We start from the raw sequence: 16,660 nt of genomic DNA, 5'->3' as shown, positions 1-16,660 counted from the left end.
CGCTCCGCTGTTGGCGGCGCGGACTGGACAGCGCCCGCCGAAGGAAAGGGCCGGCGTAAGGAACCGATGCCACCGGCATGCTCGGGCGCTGGTTTGCAGGCGCAGCCGTGCAGCGGCGAGGTCCGCCCGCCTTCACCGGCCCGCCGGGGGTTGGCGGCGGCGGTTGGATCCGGCCGCATCCCGCAGGTGGATCCGGCTCCTGTCTCCCCCCGCACTGGGGCTGGCGGTGCGCGGGGCCATGTGACTGGTGCGCGCTTCCTGCCTCCGCGCCACCTGATCCGCGGAGGGAGCGCGGCGGCGCGCGGAGCGCGGCGCAGCCCAGCGGCTCCCGGGGAGCGCGGGCGGGCGGGCGGCGGGGAGGGCGCCGCCGCGGCCCCGCCGCCGCATGGAGACCCAGGACCAAGGGGCGCAGATGGAGCCGCTGCTGCCCACGGTACGGCTGCCGCAGCGCGGCCGCGGCGGGTGCGACGCGCCCCGCGGGGAGGCAGCCGGGGAGGGGGGCGTGGGGGGCCGTCTTCCTGGCCGCCTGCGCTGGGGTTCGGAGCCGGTTTCTCGGTGCGTGGGGAAATAGGTTGGCTCGCTCTTGTGCCGGGCGATGCAGCGGGGGTGTCTGGGCGCCAGGGATGGAGCGGTGCTTGTTTGTGCGTGTGTGTACGTGTGTTCTGTCGGGACAAGCACCCTGTCCTCCGGCTCCTCCCGCTCCAGGCATCCCCTTTTCTTCGGTACTCCCTCTCTCCGCATCCCCCTGCCTCCGACATCTGCTTCCTCAGCCTCCCGCTTGCCCCTCTGCTTCCCGGCGGTGGAGCAGTGGGGGAGCGAGCACCTGTAGGCTCCTCCGTGGGGATCCCGCTGGGCGCCGGGGCTGGCTCTGCCGGTCCCTGCCCCCGACTCTTTGCAGACCGCCGAGAGATCAGCTGAGGTCTGGCACTTGCATGGCAGCGTCTGTCTCCCTCCACATCCCGGTCTCTGCTTCGTGCCGCGGTGTCGCAGTTTCTTGTGCTCAGACGCGGAGCTGCTAATCCCTGGGGCTGTTGTCATCTGGGGGAGTATGCGGTGCGCCCTTGCCTCCGAGCACAGGGTGATTACACGGCTATGGCTAGGCAGTGTTTCTTCAGCAAATATGAAAGGAGTCAGTTGGTGGGGGACTTTTTACACTGTTAGATCAGTGGGAACCCTCTTTTCTGTCTGGCATTCCCCGAACACAGGGTTTGCAGACACACAAAAGGTGTAAGTGTGGGTGTCAGTCTTGATCTTATACTGAAATTCTGTTTGTGAATGGTGGTTACTGCCTTGTGCTGGAAATCAGACGGTCTGGGGCAGGGAGGAGTCTCTCATGTGCATACACAAGCATTTGACTGTATGCACACATCCCTGTGAACACACCGCGTAAGTCTGCAGAGGCTTCGCTGGCTCCTGAAATGGCTCTGTGTTAGCACAACGTTGACAAAGCTTGAAAGAGACAAGTCTCAGATGCTGCAGGTTGATGAGATGCACTTGTGGCAATTCTGTTTTTTGTAGGATCTGTTTTTCCATCATCTGTTGATGTTGCCCATTTTTCAATCAGGTCGCAGGTTGCTACACAGTGTGAGGTTATCTCTGGCATCTCGTTTCTCCTTGTGGCACGGGCAGATTTCCCTGTTGCTCTCTGGATACCTTTTATGAATCCTAATTCGTATTACTTGCTGCTCTTGCAGTTTCTGACACTGGAGTAGAAGAAGGTCCTGTCTTTTACACTGACAGATTGGCTGTCCAGTTCCTTTCCTTAGAGAGACAATTCAGAGTAAATCTGGTTTCCATCTGTAGTTCATGATCACCGATTCTGTGGAAGTCTTAGTCATCAGTGTTTCACACCAGTGCAGTAGTCTGCAGTTGGTAGCAGTCTCACTTTTGCGTATACCTTGTGAGTCTACATGCTGGTCTTGCTTTAGCAGTTCGTGTCGTCTCTGCTTGTGCGATGGCCGCTGTGCAGGGAGTCTGAGGAGTCAGCTTTCAGAGGGTGCAACGCACAGGATTGCCTTGTGCTGTCTGGTTTTAACTTTGTTCCGCCAGGGCTGTGCACAGAAAAAAAAGGCTATTGCTGTGGTTGAGAGGACCAAAGATTGTATTTCTTGTCTGCGGATGAGAGAAGAATTGTCCCTGCTTCCCTCTGCAGCCCTGCCCTGTTGCAGTACCTGTCTGCAGAGCTGCAGGTCCCCATCAGTGCTGTTGCTCATTAGGTTTGTGGCCTGGTTGCCACCTCCATTTACTACAGCTGACTAGTTCAGCAGCTGTTATGTTTGCTTCAGGTAGGGAAGGGACACTTCTGTATTCCATGTAATATTTATTGTCGCTCATCCTCCTCCTCAGCCCTCTCTTGCTGTTTCTGGTAGAGCCTCTGCAGGTCAACAAGGCAATGTTGCTTTCCTGCCACAATGATGGCAAAGGCACAGCTCCTTCAGTCTTCAAGATTTCTCTGTCCTGGTGGCATTTTCTCTGTGCTTCAAGCAATAAAGTGCGTGTGTGTGTGTGTGCGCTCTGGCACTCGGACACTGGCCAATGTCTAGAGCCCTACATGCGGTAAGGCAGAAGTGGCTTTTGCATGGTGGGAGTCTTGTTCCTGGAGTCATAGCAGAGTTTAAGGAGCAGGAATTGGTGCTAACTCCTGTGCTGTTGGCTTGGGAGATAACGCCGTGACATAGAAGTACCTTTGGAGTACTTCTCTTTTCAGGATCAATCTTCATCTTGACTGGAAACAAACGGAACAGGAATGCAAGCTGTAAAATGGATATAGTTCTCTTCCCAAACATTAACCCAGTTCGATGGACTCTGGGTATGAAGAAAAAGGTTCCTAGCTGAAGGAACTTGTTTCCTTCAAGAGCTTAGTCTAATGGCTGTAGTATATGCAGCAGACTATTTTTAAACGAAACTGTAACACGTACGTTTTAATTGTTATTTATAGTAAAAAGAGAGCGATTGTAGTCCTTGATTAATTTAATCTTCTAATGGTGCTCAGAGATTGTGAAGCCTCAATGTAATGTCCCACCCAAATCCCACAGTCTGTATGAAGTGGAGTGTATTTTTATTGTAGTGTTAGTCGTATATTGTTATTGATTTATTATACAAGCTTTTAATCAAAACCCCCAATCCCTAGCAGTTTGCAAAATTATAAAATACATTATTGCTTGTGGTTTTGAGGAGTTAAATACTTCCTTATCAGTCTCTTTTCACAAACACCTTTTGGAAGCAGTTCTTCCACAGCAACAGCACCTTCGTTAGCAGTTAGGATACTGCTTCTTGATATTTTTGCAGTGTGGGCAAATTTCTGTGAAAATTATTAGAAATCTATTGCAAATTGTCTGTAAGTGCAATATTGTAGAAATAAATGAAAAAGGAAATTGTTCAGTTGGAAACAATTTGCTCAAACTGCTCTTTTTATTGTTCAATACATATACTAATATGGTAAAAAAAATGCAGACTTGTATGCTTTCTGTATCATCTAATGTTTTATTTACCAGTCATCAAGTGTATTTTTTTCAGTATGATGGTTCAGCGTGCTTTCAATTACTCACAACTATTTTAAAGATTGCCAAGGAGTCATCATTTGTTTACAGCATGGGACAAACAATCTGCAGATCACGTGTACAAAGATATTTATTGATTTCTAATTTGTTAATTTGCCTGTATACATGTATACCTCATTGAATGTAAATTATTTTGCAAATTGTCACTTAAGGCAGTGTATTCATAGCTAAAGTATTTATTCCTGTCTGTTCTGGATCTCTATTGTATTCAAGCAGAAACTGACTTTCAGCATTATCTGACAGAGGGTTGATGCTGCAGATATACGGAGCATTTATAGACAAAGTGCAGATATTTTTGTTAACTGTATTTATGCTTAGCATGTTGTTTTCCTGTGTTTTCTGAAGGTAACAGTAAAAGTCATGTATATAAAGCCAAATTGACTCTTCCTTTCTAATTTTATATTCTCTCACCTTCCTCATTCAGTCTTACAATTCAAAAGCTGTTTCGTTTTATTTATTTGTTTATTTATTTTAGAAATCTGGTAGATACAAGACCTTGAAGCATGATGTTGCTGATATATGCACTGTGGTGTGATACGGTACATATGCACTAGGTAGATACCGTTTTTTATCGAGTGCTGTTGTCGCTGCTGCAAATGGCACGCGGTTATTACTACTTAGGCCTGTGTATGTGGGAGAACGGTATAGCGAGATCTTGGATAGTAACTATTTTTAATGTGGCAGGTGAGTGTGGGAAGCTGCTCACAGTAACAGGCCAAATTCTTTTGCTTTTGTTGATGCTGAGGGGGACCTCCGGCAAGGCGTGCAGACGAGATGTATTGCTCATTGTGAGAATGGAGGGCAGAGCCTGACCCCACAGTTTGTATAACAGCACTAATTCCCAGTTCACGTCACCAAAATTTAGTATTAAAGCAACAGTTAAGGCGGGTTTATAAAGACTACAGGAATGTTGTGATTCTTTCAGAAAAATACAGAGGCAGTATTACATTTTCAAGACGAGTACTGAGATAATGGCACCACTGAAAATAAACCCCCAAACTTAATTATAAGTATAAATTTAACATTGAATTGCTGCTTTGGGTATTTTCTTTTTTACTGCCTGATTGCAAGTTCTGACTGAAAAGAACAAAACCCCTTTTTCCCCAGGAAAATGCTGGAATTAAATTAAGTAACAACAGAGGTACATATTTCTTTAAAAAAACCCAGCTCCCTCCCTCTTGGATTTGCCAGTGTCATTATTAAAAAAGATTTTCCTGGATCATATTGTATGCTGTGGTATTACTATTTAAGAATAATTGACAGCCTGATATATATTTGTGCAAAAATAAGAAAAAGTATTAACACTGTGTAGAAATCATCCCACTTTAATTCATCTATGTCTGGTTTGAGTCCATCCCACTAATTTTAGTTGTTAAATATATGCTTTCAATTTCCTCTGCTAATAATTGCCTCTTCCCTTTCTACTTTTTCCTTTGACAAAAAGTAATAGAGTCAATTCTAAACCAAAATACTTCCACTGACATCTTTTAATGCTTCTTAAATAAGTAATGTTTACAGTCTCAGTGGATGAAAGGATTTAAGCAGGTAAAGAAACACTTAATCCACTGTAAATCGTCTTGAACAATTAGTTGTGTGTCTGATATGAGAAGAGAAAGCCATAGGAACAGCATGTTCCTTTCATTTCTGTAATATGCTGTAACGTATGTGTTCAGGTCTGCCTTTTGAAATACCTGAACTTTTGAAGAACCGTGCCATTGCGACTCCCTTTTCAATAATAATGACATTTTCATGTTGTCCAAATTAATGGAGGACTGAATGTGTTCAACACAATTTTCAGCATTGTTGAAGTTGAAAAGTTATTCTCATGAAATGAAAAATAATATTTGCATATTTAAGTATGATTAAAATCCACCCGACTCCTACAAGGTTGTTGACTAGGATAGGCAAGGTAAAAGCTGGAATAGATGATAAAGGACATTTTTAAAAATAGAAGGAAGGAGGTATCTTGGGGGGATGGAAAACAGAAGTTGCAGGGTGAAATGGGGGTAAAATTGAGAGTGTGGAGGGATTGGTGCTAAGTTGGAGAATTGGGGACATGATGGCTGACTGTGGTATACAAGGAAAGAGGGAGCTGATTAAGTTGTGGGGTGGAGAATTGATTTGGTTACAGCACAGGAAAGGAAATGGAGGAACCAAAGCAGAAAATACAGCTCATGCCCTTGTACAGCTTGGGCAAAACAGGATCTTGAATGCTGATTCTTCCATATCTTTGCTGAATTCCCTACCCAGCTCCTGGAGCCTTTTCACTCTGTTTCATTAGCTGTTTACGAGACATCGAGAAGCTGATTATACATAGGTTTTGGAATTCAGTGGAGATGTGAAAGATATGCCAAGATTTGCAAGTTCTCCATTTTAATCAAGCAGAGCAGGAACTTGGTGCAAGGAAACAGACACATTAGCGTATTTAGGAGAAATGAGGTCTTCAAGGTACATGAGGTAATATTTGGCATTTGTAAGGTATTAGCTGATTAGTACAGTACTAAGTGCTGGGTTTCAAGAAAAGAACAGCAACTGTAGAGCAATTTAGGAAGAAAAACAAAAATCAGCATGGGCCTAAAAAATATGGAAGATTTGAAGAAACTGAGATTCTTTAGCCTGACCATGGAGACACACACCTTTAGTGTGTAAAAGGCTGCTGCTGCTGCAAAATAGACCAGTTTCTTACTTATATCCCGTCTGAACAGGAAAAGAAGAAAGGGTTATGAGACAAAAGGATTTTAAAAAACCCCATCTAATGCTAAAGACAATACAGCAGTGGAACAAACTATCTAGTGTATTTGTGGAATCTCCATTATCCATCTGCAAGATGAATATGTGACAGGAAAGACGCATATACAGCTAGTGCTGCTTTAGGGCTGAGTGATGGACTAGAAGACCTCATGAGATCTGTTGCAATCCTATCATTCTGTGACAAGGGCTTACTCGTCTTTTTGCAAAGACTATTTTATAGATGGATGATATATTGTGTGCAAAATGAGGAGAAAGGAGCAGTTTATCTAGATTATAAATGTTGATACCTTCAGATAACTTAAGTCCACCTGAATCTTGAATTTACTGTAAACATTTACATTTACTATAAACACATTACACATTAAAAAGATAGATGCTGACCATTCATCTAATGTTGTGATTGCAAGCAGGTTTTAAAACCACACAAAAATATAAAATGTAACATTTATGAATTTGTGTCCATGATATGCTAATCCTAAATGTAGAGTTTTAAGCCTTCCTGAAGTCCTGTTGATTTTTACAAGAGTGTAAGAGTCTGTCTGCATCAGTGAGGCTGCAAGACCTTCTAGGATAATTTCACTGGGAGCAATCACTTTGTAGCTGTCACACCCCAAAATGCCAGGAAGTATTGTACCTTGTGTTGCTTTTTGCAGAGATAGTGAGATGTTTTTGCACTTTTTTTTTTTCCCCCTGGAAACTTGTATTAAAAGTTTGAAATGTATTAAAAATCTTAAATGGTATTAAAATGCTATAAATTGAGAAAAACTGATCTGAAACCACTATTCTGAGGAATTGTTCCAGATATCAGGCACTAACAATTGCACTAGATTCTCTCTAGAGGTATTCATAGTCACTGAAACTATGGAAGGATGGGAAAAAACCCAAACCCTGCTATTAGACTCTGGCAAAAATAGATACTTAAACTGTAATTAGTCTAGCAAACTATGTCATTAAATAGCAAAATGCCATGTCATTTCTGGAGAGGAAGGTCATGTATGCATGTCAACTTCCTTTTCAACATATGAACATGTACAAGGGTTTTATTTTAGAAGTAAGCAGCCATCAGGAAGATTGTGATTTCATGTCAAATATTGTCCAACAAAACACTGAAAATTCTGTGGTGATTGTGTGGCATTAAAGGTGTTTATGATGTTATAAGCATAAATAGGAAATAAATGTGCAATCAGGGAGATTGTGTATAAAATCATAAGGGCTTTGGATATTTTTATGGGTACTGAGTAGTAGTTTTCATATATTTTTGTTATAGAATCAAATAATAGAATACACAGGGGAATAAAAATAACTTCAAGGTTGCAGGATTTTTCTTCTCAAGCATTTTGTTTTTGGGGTTCAGGAAAATGCTACTGGTAAATTGGAATAATTGGATTTATGATTGTAGAATACAAATCAGAAATAAAAATGCCTGCATTATATTTATGTGCTCAGTATTTGTAAGATTTAGTAAAATTTTCAACTTTGTGTTTTGTTAGTGGACTGAAACAACAAGTTTCTGAACACTAAGATGGAACTATTTCCTTCTGCAAAGCTATATGCCTGTTGTAAAATGAAGCACAAAAAAAAAGAGAATAATTCCAGGATAAGATCCTGCAGTCTCTCCTAGATCTGGTTCGACCAAAGATCCAATCATTAAATCTGTCCTGAGTGTATTTCTAGAAAGAGGATTTTGCTTCCAACATCCATCCGTCCATCCATCCATCCATCCATCCATCCATCCATCCATCCATCCATATTTCTGACAGTTTTCCAATAACCAAACAGGAGCCCTATCAGTCATATTGTTAAAATTCAACTGTGAAAAATATTGGTGTCTTTCCTCACAAATTAATATGTCGACTTTTTTTTTTTTTTTTTTTTTTTTTACTATATACTGAAAACTTACAGAAAAAATATGTAAGCTTTCTATTTGGAATTAAGCAGTGTAATGATGTCTAAAATCAGCTTGAGGAAGTTGCCAAAATTCCCATGTGACAATCAGTAAAGTCTAACTGCAGCTCTACAAATGTTCATCTTTTTTTCAACTCCGTAGAGTTGAAGATGTCGTTCTCATTCTTGTTTAATTATTTCATTTACTTGCAAGACAAAGCCTGTTACAACAGCTGTAAAACAAAAGTGAATCTTGAGCTTTTAGCTAAACCCATAATTATATGCTCTGCTAAATGCAGGGAGTTGATATTTTTCATTTGAACTGTGGCTAAGTGAGGATAATGATGAGAATGTGAATGGCAAGTATTAGCAACTCATTTGCTCTGGAGGTTTGTTCAAGGTTGAGCTTATAGATGCACTGTTCCCAAGGGCTGCTAAATAGCCAGGCAGCAGTGGCTGAAACACTATTGCTCCCATTCACAAAAAAATTCTCACCCTGTTCTGCCCAAGCGGGAAATAGATGGAGTTTGATGTAATCTCCCGAGAATGTAGAGCTGTGTGTTGTGAGATTGCACTACCAGCATCTTCAGTATATTGATGCAAAATTGAAAAGATCGGAAGTTTATGATCCGAAAATTCATAAGGAAAAGGATATATTCTGCTGTTATGCTCTATAGTATGAAGAATGTGACAAAATTATAATTTCATGTTGCCTGTGAAGGAGTGGTGGATATTCTTCTACGTTTGATTTAATAAAAATGTGGTTAACCTGTATCCTTTCTCAGAAAAAAGAGTATTGCTTTAAGAATTTATTTTAGTAATTTTGGTGACCTATTATATTTAGGCAAGTACTGAAATAGAACCAGAGTGTCCCAGAACAGTACATTATTGTGCCAACAGAAGAGATATTATATGTATTGGTGTATTAAATGAACTTACAGAATAAAAATAGTGTTCCCTTCACCCCCAGCAGTTGCTGACAGCCATCTGAATGCTGTCCTCAGAAACAACCTACAGTTCCCAGTTCTTTTGAGCTTACTGCTACCTTGTTTGAGACTTGTGTAAATTCTGTAAGGCTGGTTTGTTCTGAGACTCTAAGATACTTTTTCTTAGAAAATTTTATAACTTAGGTTGTAACCCATATTATCGATGTCCTTAAATCACTGTAATCCTTTCCCTTTTATTTGAAGAGAAGGTAGAAATGCTCAAACATTAGACTTGACTGACTATATAATTATCTTTTAGAAATCTTCTACTTTATTCTGTTTTTCCTCTTAATTATTTTGTTATACTGAAATACTTAACTATGTCCACTTGTTTTTATTGCAACTTTATAATAGCTTTTGAAATTAAATATTGCAATGCAATGAGCTGTAAAAGCAGTCATAAAGCTGTGTTTCAAGCTGCGTTTCATACTCCTCCATGAGTCTTCTCATGTGAAAATTCCCCACCCCCCTTTTTTTTTTTTTTATTGAGAGAAGTATCTGGATGAATCCAGAATTGGTGAACATGCTCTTAAAATAATATTAAGCTGTAGAAAAGCCTCCATGCTTATCTTCACTAGTTTCATAGAAAGGAGTTGTTTTTGTAGCCATCCAGCTGGCTTCATTGAAATCAAATGTGCCTCTCGCTTGTGGAATAAGCCTCAACAGTCCTCATCTTCTGGGGCATGGATTGAGAAAACCCCTGCTATGGAGTACCCACTGAAACCTCATGTAGCTCACAGGACTTTGTTCTAAAATGATGTTAGAAGAAACAGTTAAAGACACTTAAAGTAACTTTTAAAGAAAAAGCCATAATCAGTTTTAGAGAGGATGAAATGTTTTTCAGTGGTTCATAGTTTGTGTAGCTTGATTGTTTGTTTCATTTCATCTTGCCTGAAAGTTTAGGATTCTATCCACTGGATCTGAATTTATTTACCTTGTTCAGCCAGCATATACGTGAAAATTTTTTCTATTCAGCCAGCCATAGCTAAGCATAGATGAGAGGTTTCTAAATGCAAGCCAGTATTGCCCAGAGTGACAGAAAACTGCAGTTACCTTTTGAGCGGAGAAGACCCATTGAAAAGGAATTTAAGAAATAAATGTGCAAAAACCTACTAACTTTCTATTGAATATTTGTGAACTATCATTTTTTCCACTTCTCTGTCCAGTGCTTCTACACTGGCCACATTTGGACAAAAATAACGAGCTGCAAAACCCTTTTTGCCTTCCAAAGTACTAAGTCACTAAAGGCTGTGCATGCATTAACAAGGCCTGCAGCTGACAGAGGCAGATTTGTGGAGGAAAAACAGTTGGTTCTGAGAACTGGATACCTCTGCTGCGCCCATGATGGGGGATTTGCTGTGGGCTTGCTTCTGCTGCAGAACCTATGTTCCTGTTAACAGTTACAATGAGATGTACATGGTAACAGGATTAGAGCTCGCAAGCCCCAATACATTACAGCCAAAAAACCTAAACCCTAAAGCTACCGTACCCTGCCTCTTTCCCTCAAATTTCTCCATAAACATGAAACTTGTTACTGTATGTATGTCTAAGAGAAGATTGATGCTAGAGAGAACAGATAGAACGTAAAGGAATCTTTGAAAGAAAGATATAGAAAAAACATTAAAGTGAAGACACATAGTGAAAGTTATTACCAAAACATGTAAACATATACATGTGTAAAACTTGACTAAATGTGGGGGGTTTTGTGTTTGACTTTTGTTTATTCTTGTGGTAATGACTCAGACCTGTATGATCCAGTCTCGTGCACATTCACACCACTTACGTGTCTTGGGTAGTAGTGGTGGGAAAGTAGTGTTCTTGTCCTGAATTTTTTTTTTTTCTTAAATCCTAGATATTATGATTCCAGAAGTGGTCTGGTATTTAGAGCAACTTGTCACATAAAAATTCTGAGTAGTGTTTCACTAACAATATTAGAAAAAGGTAATCTCTACAAAACCAGTTCTTGGTGATGGTTAGGCTATTAAAATTGCCAGCTGTGGCACTCATCAGAAGTTACTAGTGATTTCATGTTTGTTTGTTGTGTTTATCTGTTCTCCCTTGACTCGCATACACAGAAAATCTGCTGCGAGGTAGGTAGCATCCAGTCCTTCTCTTCTAATTCCTTAGTTGCATGTACTGACCTTACATAAACGCAAGGCAGGTTTAACCTTGATAAAATTGGGGTAATCTGCTTTGTGCTTGGCATCACATAAGAATAAACACAGTAGTTTATTACAGCGTGGATAAGGTGCTGTAAATGAGCCAAGTTTAGGTGGTTGTATTTTTTGTTTATGTGTTTAAGCAAAAACTTGTGTGAACTTTTTGGGATGAGGACTGTATATTTGTTCTGGGTGGATACATGGTCTATCACAAAGGCGTCCTGGTTCATGACTGGCCAAATCAGGAGCTAGGACAGTACACATACGAATAATGAACTTATTTATTGTCTTGATTACAAACAAATAGATTTCTGGCAATGCAAAAATAATAGAATCTACTTATTTTCTCTAGTTCGTTATTCTCATTGCTCACAGAAATTACTGAGCTATTGCAGCATGACCATTATGGCTGTAATCACATAAAGAGCTTGCTGTAAGAGTGCAAATAAGAATAGTTATAAATTGTGAATGGACAGAATTAAAAATATCTCTTAGTTTGTGCTTTAATTTCTCATTTTTTTAAAGACTAATAAAACTTGATTTTCTTCACACAACAAACAGAAAACTTTCAGGATTAGGGAAGCACTGTTTTATAGATATGAAGCTAAAAATTCTAGGGGATTTTATTAATCTCGTTCAAATACTGTAATCCAGAGACTGTTATTCTGCTGTCTGCTAGACTTCAATCTGAGTCTCAAGATTTTAATTTCACAGTGGTTGCAGAATAACTGCTTGTATAGTACTTCCATTATGAATACTCATTAAAAAGTAAAAAATGTCATTAAAATAAGTCTGGCAAGATTGTCTTGAGCAAAAGCAAGATAATTGATGAACAGTCTGTGTAAACTGGAATACAGTACTGTTAATGCTTTACAGTTATAGTACAGGTTTTAATAACTCATTAGCAAGAGTGGGTTTATGTCTGCTTACTGATATATTTTATACAGGAAAATAATATTAATTTATAATTACCAAGTATCAAATAATTATTGTTAATTTTTGTGGTTTTGCTATAATCTTGCAATCTTGTAGCTTCAACCCTAAGAAAACACCTACATTCTAGATTTTTTTTTTTTAAGGGTAAAAATAAAATAGTCAGGATTTTAGCTCTATGGTGGAGATGGAAAATGTGAAACAGTCTTGTTGATAATCCAGAAGGGAAAAAGCATCCTAGATGCCCTTCTTTTTAAATCTCATCTTTTGACCCAGACTCTTTATTTTTAGGTGCTACTGCTGGCTTTCAGTGTCCTTTTTCTGTAAAAAATTCCATCTCTCTCTAGGATAGTTTTCCCTCTGCTGTCCAGGATACTCGTCCAGGTTGTGCTCCTTTTCCATGCTGTGCTCCACTGGCGCATTTCATCCTGCCCTTGTTGCTTCTGCTTCACGCAAGGTTTAAGGGGTGGTAAGAGTTAAATGGCTGCTGATGTGGACACAATATAAAAAAACCTTGCATTTTTTTTTTTTATTTCTTCAAGAAAAAATGTGGAACACTAAATGTTATCACACCCGTAGACAGCTTTCAAGTGGTAGTGACTGTTACTGTCCGGAATGGTCCAAGGTAATGTCATTGATGATAGCCCTGAGTGCTGGCAACTGGAGACTGGGCTTTTCCTGAGCTTTCATTTTCAGGACTGTAAAGTCCGGATCATATTTTGAGGTTGTGTCATTCCGCATTTCTTGACTAGTGAGGAAATAGTTTCTGTTCAAATCGAAGCCATGTAGATAGGAGCTGTTCTGAAAATGAGGCAATCCGGGACACAAAGGATGTGATACTGGGAAAAATTAAAAGTGAATACAGAATAAATCCAAACTATTTCATTAGAACAGAAATAGTGAATTTCAAGAAAATTCTCAATGACTACCTTAAAAACAAGAGACACTTTTTCCATAAAGTATCAAGTTCAACTGCAAAACTTGGTGTGATGTGGGATATTGTGGAGGCTGTAAGTGTAAATAGATTAAAAAGGAGTTAGGCAATTAAACACAATGATCCTAATTCAACAGGTACAATCACCAATTTAGGAAAACTTTAAACTGCTGATTACCAGAACCTGGGACTGAATACCAGAGGAAAGACCATTTGCTAGTTCCCTTTTTTTCTTGTACTATAAGAACCAGGTAGTGGGGCAACTGAGATGAGGGACTGGATTTTAAAGTTTTCTGTAGTTCTGCTTTTACTTTCCTTCCTGGGGTATATAAAATAGGGCTTGTCATTGTTAGCTTGGCAGCGATGGGTTATGTCTTGGATGTATTTTGTGGAAAGAGAAATAATTCTCTTTGGTCTTACCAATGATTTGTTCATCTGTAGATCAGATGATTTAAAAATAGCTGCTGATCCAAAATGAGTTGGGCTTTCCTGTGCACTGTCTTTACTTTCTTGTGTCAGAGAGTTCTTTCTCATCGGTTATGTTTTTTGGGGGGGTTGGATGTTTCAGGAGAAAGATTTTCCTGATTGAGGGGTCCCAAATGTAGGAAAATGTAGCACTTGCCAAATGTTTGCTTTTAGCAGTGGGCAACGGTGACCTGAGGGAGAGATCTGTCAGACTATGTTCTTACTGAATTCAGTAGAAAAGAAAAAGGAACCTTGTTCTAATCTGCTCATGCCTTCTCATTTTCTTGCAAGCAAACAAGCTGTCTAAATGTGGACATCTTTACAGGCTTGTGAACTGCTGTCCTTCTTCCCCAAAGCAACTCTCCTGGCTAAATTTTTTGAATTTTTTAAAATGTCATTGCTCTGGCTGTCATCACAGATCTGATTTTTTTAATCCAGATTGCTTTAAAGCAGTTTCAACAATTACTGCAAGTGTGTTACCCAGCAATTTATAAGCTACAACTTGGCAGGACATGCCAAATACTTGCTTTTTACAATGGGCAAATAGTTGTGTGTTCTTTCATAGATTCAATTACGAACTTAAAAGAAGGGCACAAAGCTGCCACTAAGCCAGGGAGAGTCACTGAAGGAGCTGATGATGGATGGCAAGTGCTTTCACTTTAATTGTATTAATGACAGACTATTATGTTGGATTTTGCTTGGTTGATTCGTTTGGTTCCCAGCTGTGTGTAATCCAACTGATGGGCCCTAGATGGCATCTAGTCTGTCTCTTTGTTGCTGCTCTGCACATTCTCTTTGTGTCTTCATTGTGTGCTTTACTTAGGCAGGCAAAGAGAGCTTATTGCGTGGATGACGACAACACATCACTGTTGTGATGGGAAAACAACGTTGTAGTGTTTCTGGCAGGTACAAAATTTGTTGGTTTCAAAGGTTCCCACTAGTTTTGCTGCTTCAGTCTTTGGATACTGAAATTGAGATAAGTTTTTGGTCTCCATTTCCTCTGTAGTTTTGCATAAGAGGATCCTGGTCTCTAGAATCAAGCAACATAGGCATGCACGCTCTTAGTAAGATCTGTTCTTCAGATGCATAAATGCTCAATATGTTGGAAAATCAGCATTTTTTCTGATTCTTTTGGCAGTACAACTGCATGCAAAAATCATTTTCTTTGTTTCACATGTATCTTCAGATGGATCAGGAGAGACACAAAATCAGGTTTCTAATTTACACCGCTGCAAATATTTAGAAATAACATTTAAAACACTGTGCAGGGATGCTAGAATAAAAACTGAACGCAAAGATGTGTAGAAAAGCGATGTTTGTGAAACATTTTCCTTGCAGGACTGGGTAAGACTAGAAACATTGTTGTAACATTCGTAAGAAGGAAATCTAAGAAAATATTCTCTGTGTCAGGATTAAGGAATTATGTTCTCAGTTTTGGACTGTATTTTGTTGAGAAACTAAGCTCAGGTTAATGCTCAGGTTTAGAAGTTTGGGCTTAAAAAAATCTCAAGAATTTTTACCTATATTCCAATCTCAATCTTTAGGTTTGGATCTGATCTATAATGAAGAAATATCCAGATACAAAAGCTTTTCCATGCATGGTTTTTGTTTATTTGGATGGTAAGACTTGGCCAAATTTTGTTCAGGAGTTGTCCAAGATTAATATTAAAAGTTGAAAATGGGATTTCCCTCTCAAGATATTTCTATAGTAGTTTTACAGTTTTCACAAACGTGTAATAGCACCCTGTTTTCATATGCTAACATCTTTGTCCTTTTCATTTTGTTTTCTGTTTTTCTCATCTTCTTTGATTCTGTCTTTGTCCATTGTGCTCCACCATCAGGAGCAGGTTATCACTTGGTGTGATTGTGCATATGGTTCTGTACAATTTTGGTTTTCTGATCCTGACAGCTGAAAGCTACAACAGCAGTCTGAAATTAACTTAGAAACTCAGAATCCTAATCACTGGGTTTTGTGCTGCTTCAGCTGTCTGCACTTTCAGCCAGCTAAACCAAGACTGTATTATTTGCAGATGTGTAAGTGTGATAGAGCTGATTGATGGGTCAATTCAGGATTTATTCAAAGTTGAAAATCCAGCTGGGAGTTGAAAAAGCAAGAAAGCCTTTGTTCCGCACATATACGTGGAATATATAGGAGAAGATGAGATCTAACTTTTGAAATTTATAGGATGTGTACACAAATGTTCAAAGCTATTTAGGCATAAAAAATACATGAACGTTCCTACTGAGGTTTCAAAAAAAAAAAAAAAGTAACTAGATCTGGCCTAGTTTTTTCACTGAATTAGACTCTTGGGCAAATTACCTGATTAAAATAAAACCAACAACAGAAATCAACTAGCAATGAAATGCCTTAATTTTCTGACAAAATAATGCAAAATTAACACTGGACAAATAACATGTTAATAAATATACAGTGACCTAAGGAATTACGTAAACATACGTTGAATCCTTCTGGGTTTTAGAAAATGACCAGATCTAATATATCATGGTTTCCACTTCAGTATGTTTGCAGTCTTATACTAAGGAATGAGAATAGATTTCTTTTTTGAAATGTATCTAAAGAACATACTGCAAAACAAGATTAAAATAGATTATAAAATGTCCTACCAGCTCATTTAAATAGTACTTTTATCAGTTTTCTTTTAAATTGATCTGCTTTGCCCAGGACATACAGTGCTAAGGGGCAGAACCTGGAGAGAGCTACACAGGCAAGATGCCTGTGGCGAAGTCTGCTGTACATTTGGTTAGTCAAATGCTTAAAGATGCTTGTTTCTCTAGGTACCTTTTAGCTTTCTTCCCCTTCAGCAGTGATAAGTCTGTTCTCAGACTGTATTTTCTTTGTGATCCCTCTAATGGGATACTTTCTGCTGACTGGTTTTCATCTGGGGGGAAAAAAATACTGTTCTCTCATTTACTTCTTTGTATGTTAAGAGGTATAAGTCAGAGGTAGCGAAGATGAGCACAGACTAA

General features: G+C 39.5%; 1 protein-coding gene across 1 annotated transcript in view; it reads left to right on the top strand.

The window, feature by feature from the left end:
• Positions 1–385: 385 nt before the first annotated feature.
• The window catches only part of SLC4A10 (solute carrier family 4 member 10), a gene marked incomplete at its 5' end in the record, with an annotated part of 153,202 nt that continues 136,927 nt past the window's right edge, over positions 386–16,660 (top strand). The window contains one exon of the mRNA XM_082055425.1: positions 386–433. Coding sequence (XP_081911551.1) covers positions 386–433 — 48 coding nt within the window. The remainder of the gene's footprint in view (positions 434–16,660) is intronic.

Source organism: Streptopelia decaocto (assembly GCF_964273445.1).
Source record: "Streptopelia decaocto genome assembly, chromosome: 6".
Lineage (NCBI taxonomy): Eukaryota > Metazoa > Chordata > Aves > Columbiformes > Columbidae > Streptopelia > Streptopelia decaocto.
This window is presented reverse-complemented; position numbering and strand designations above follow the sequence as displayed.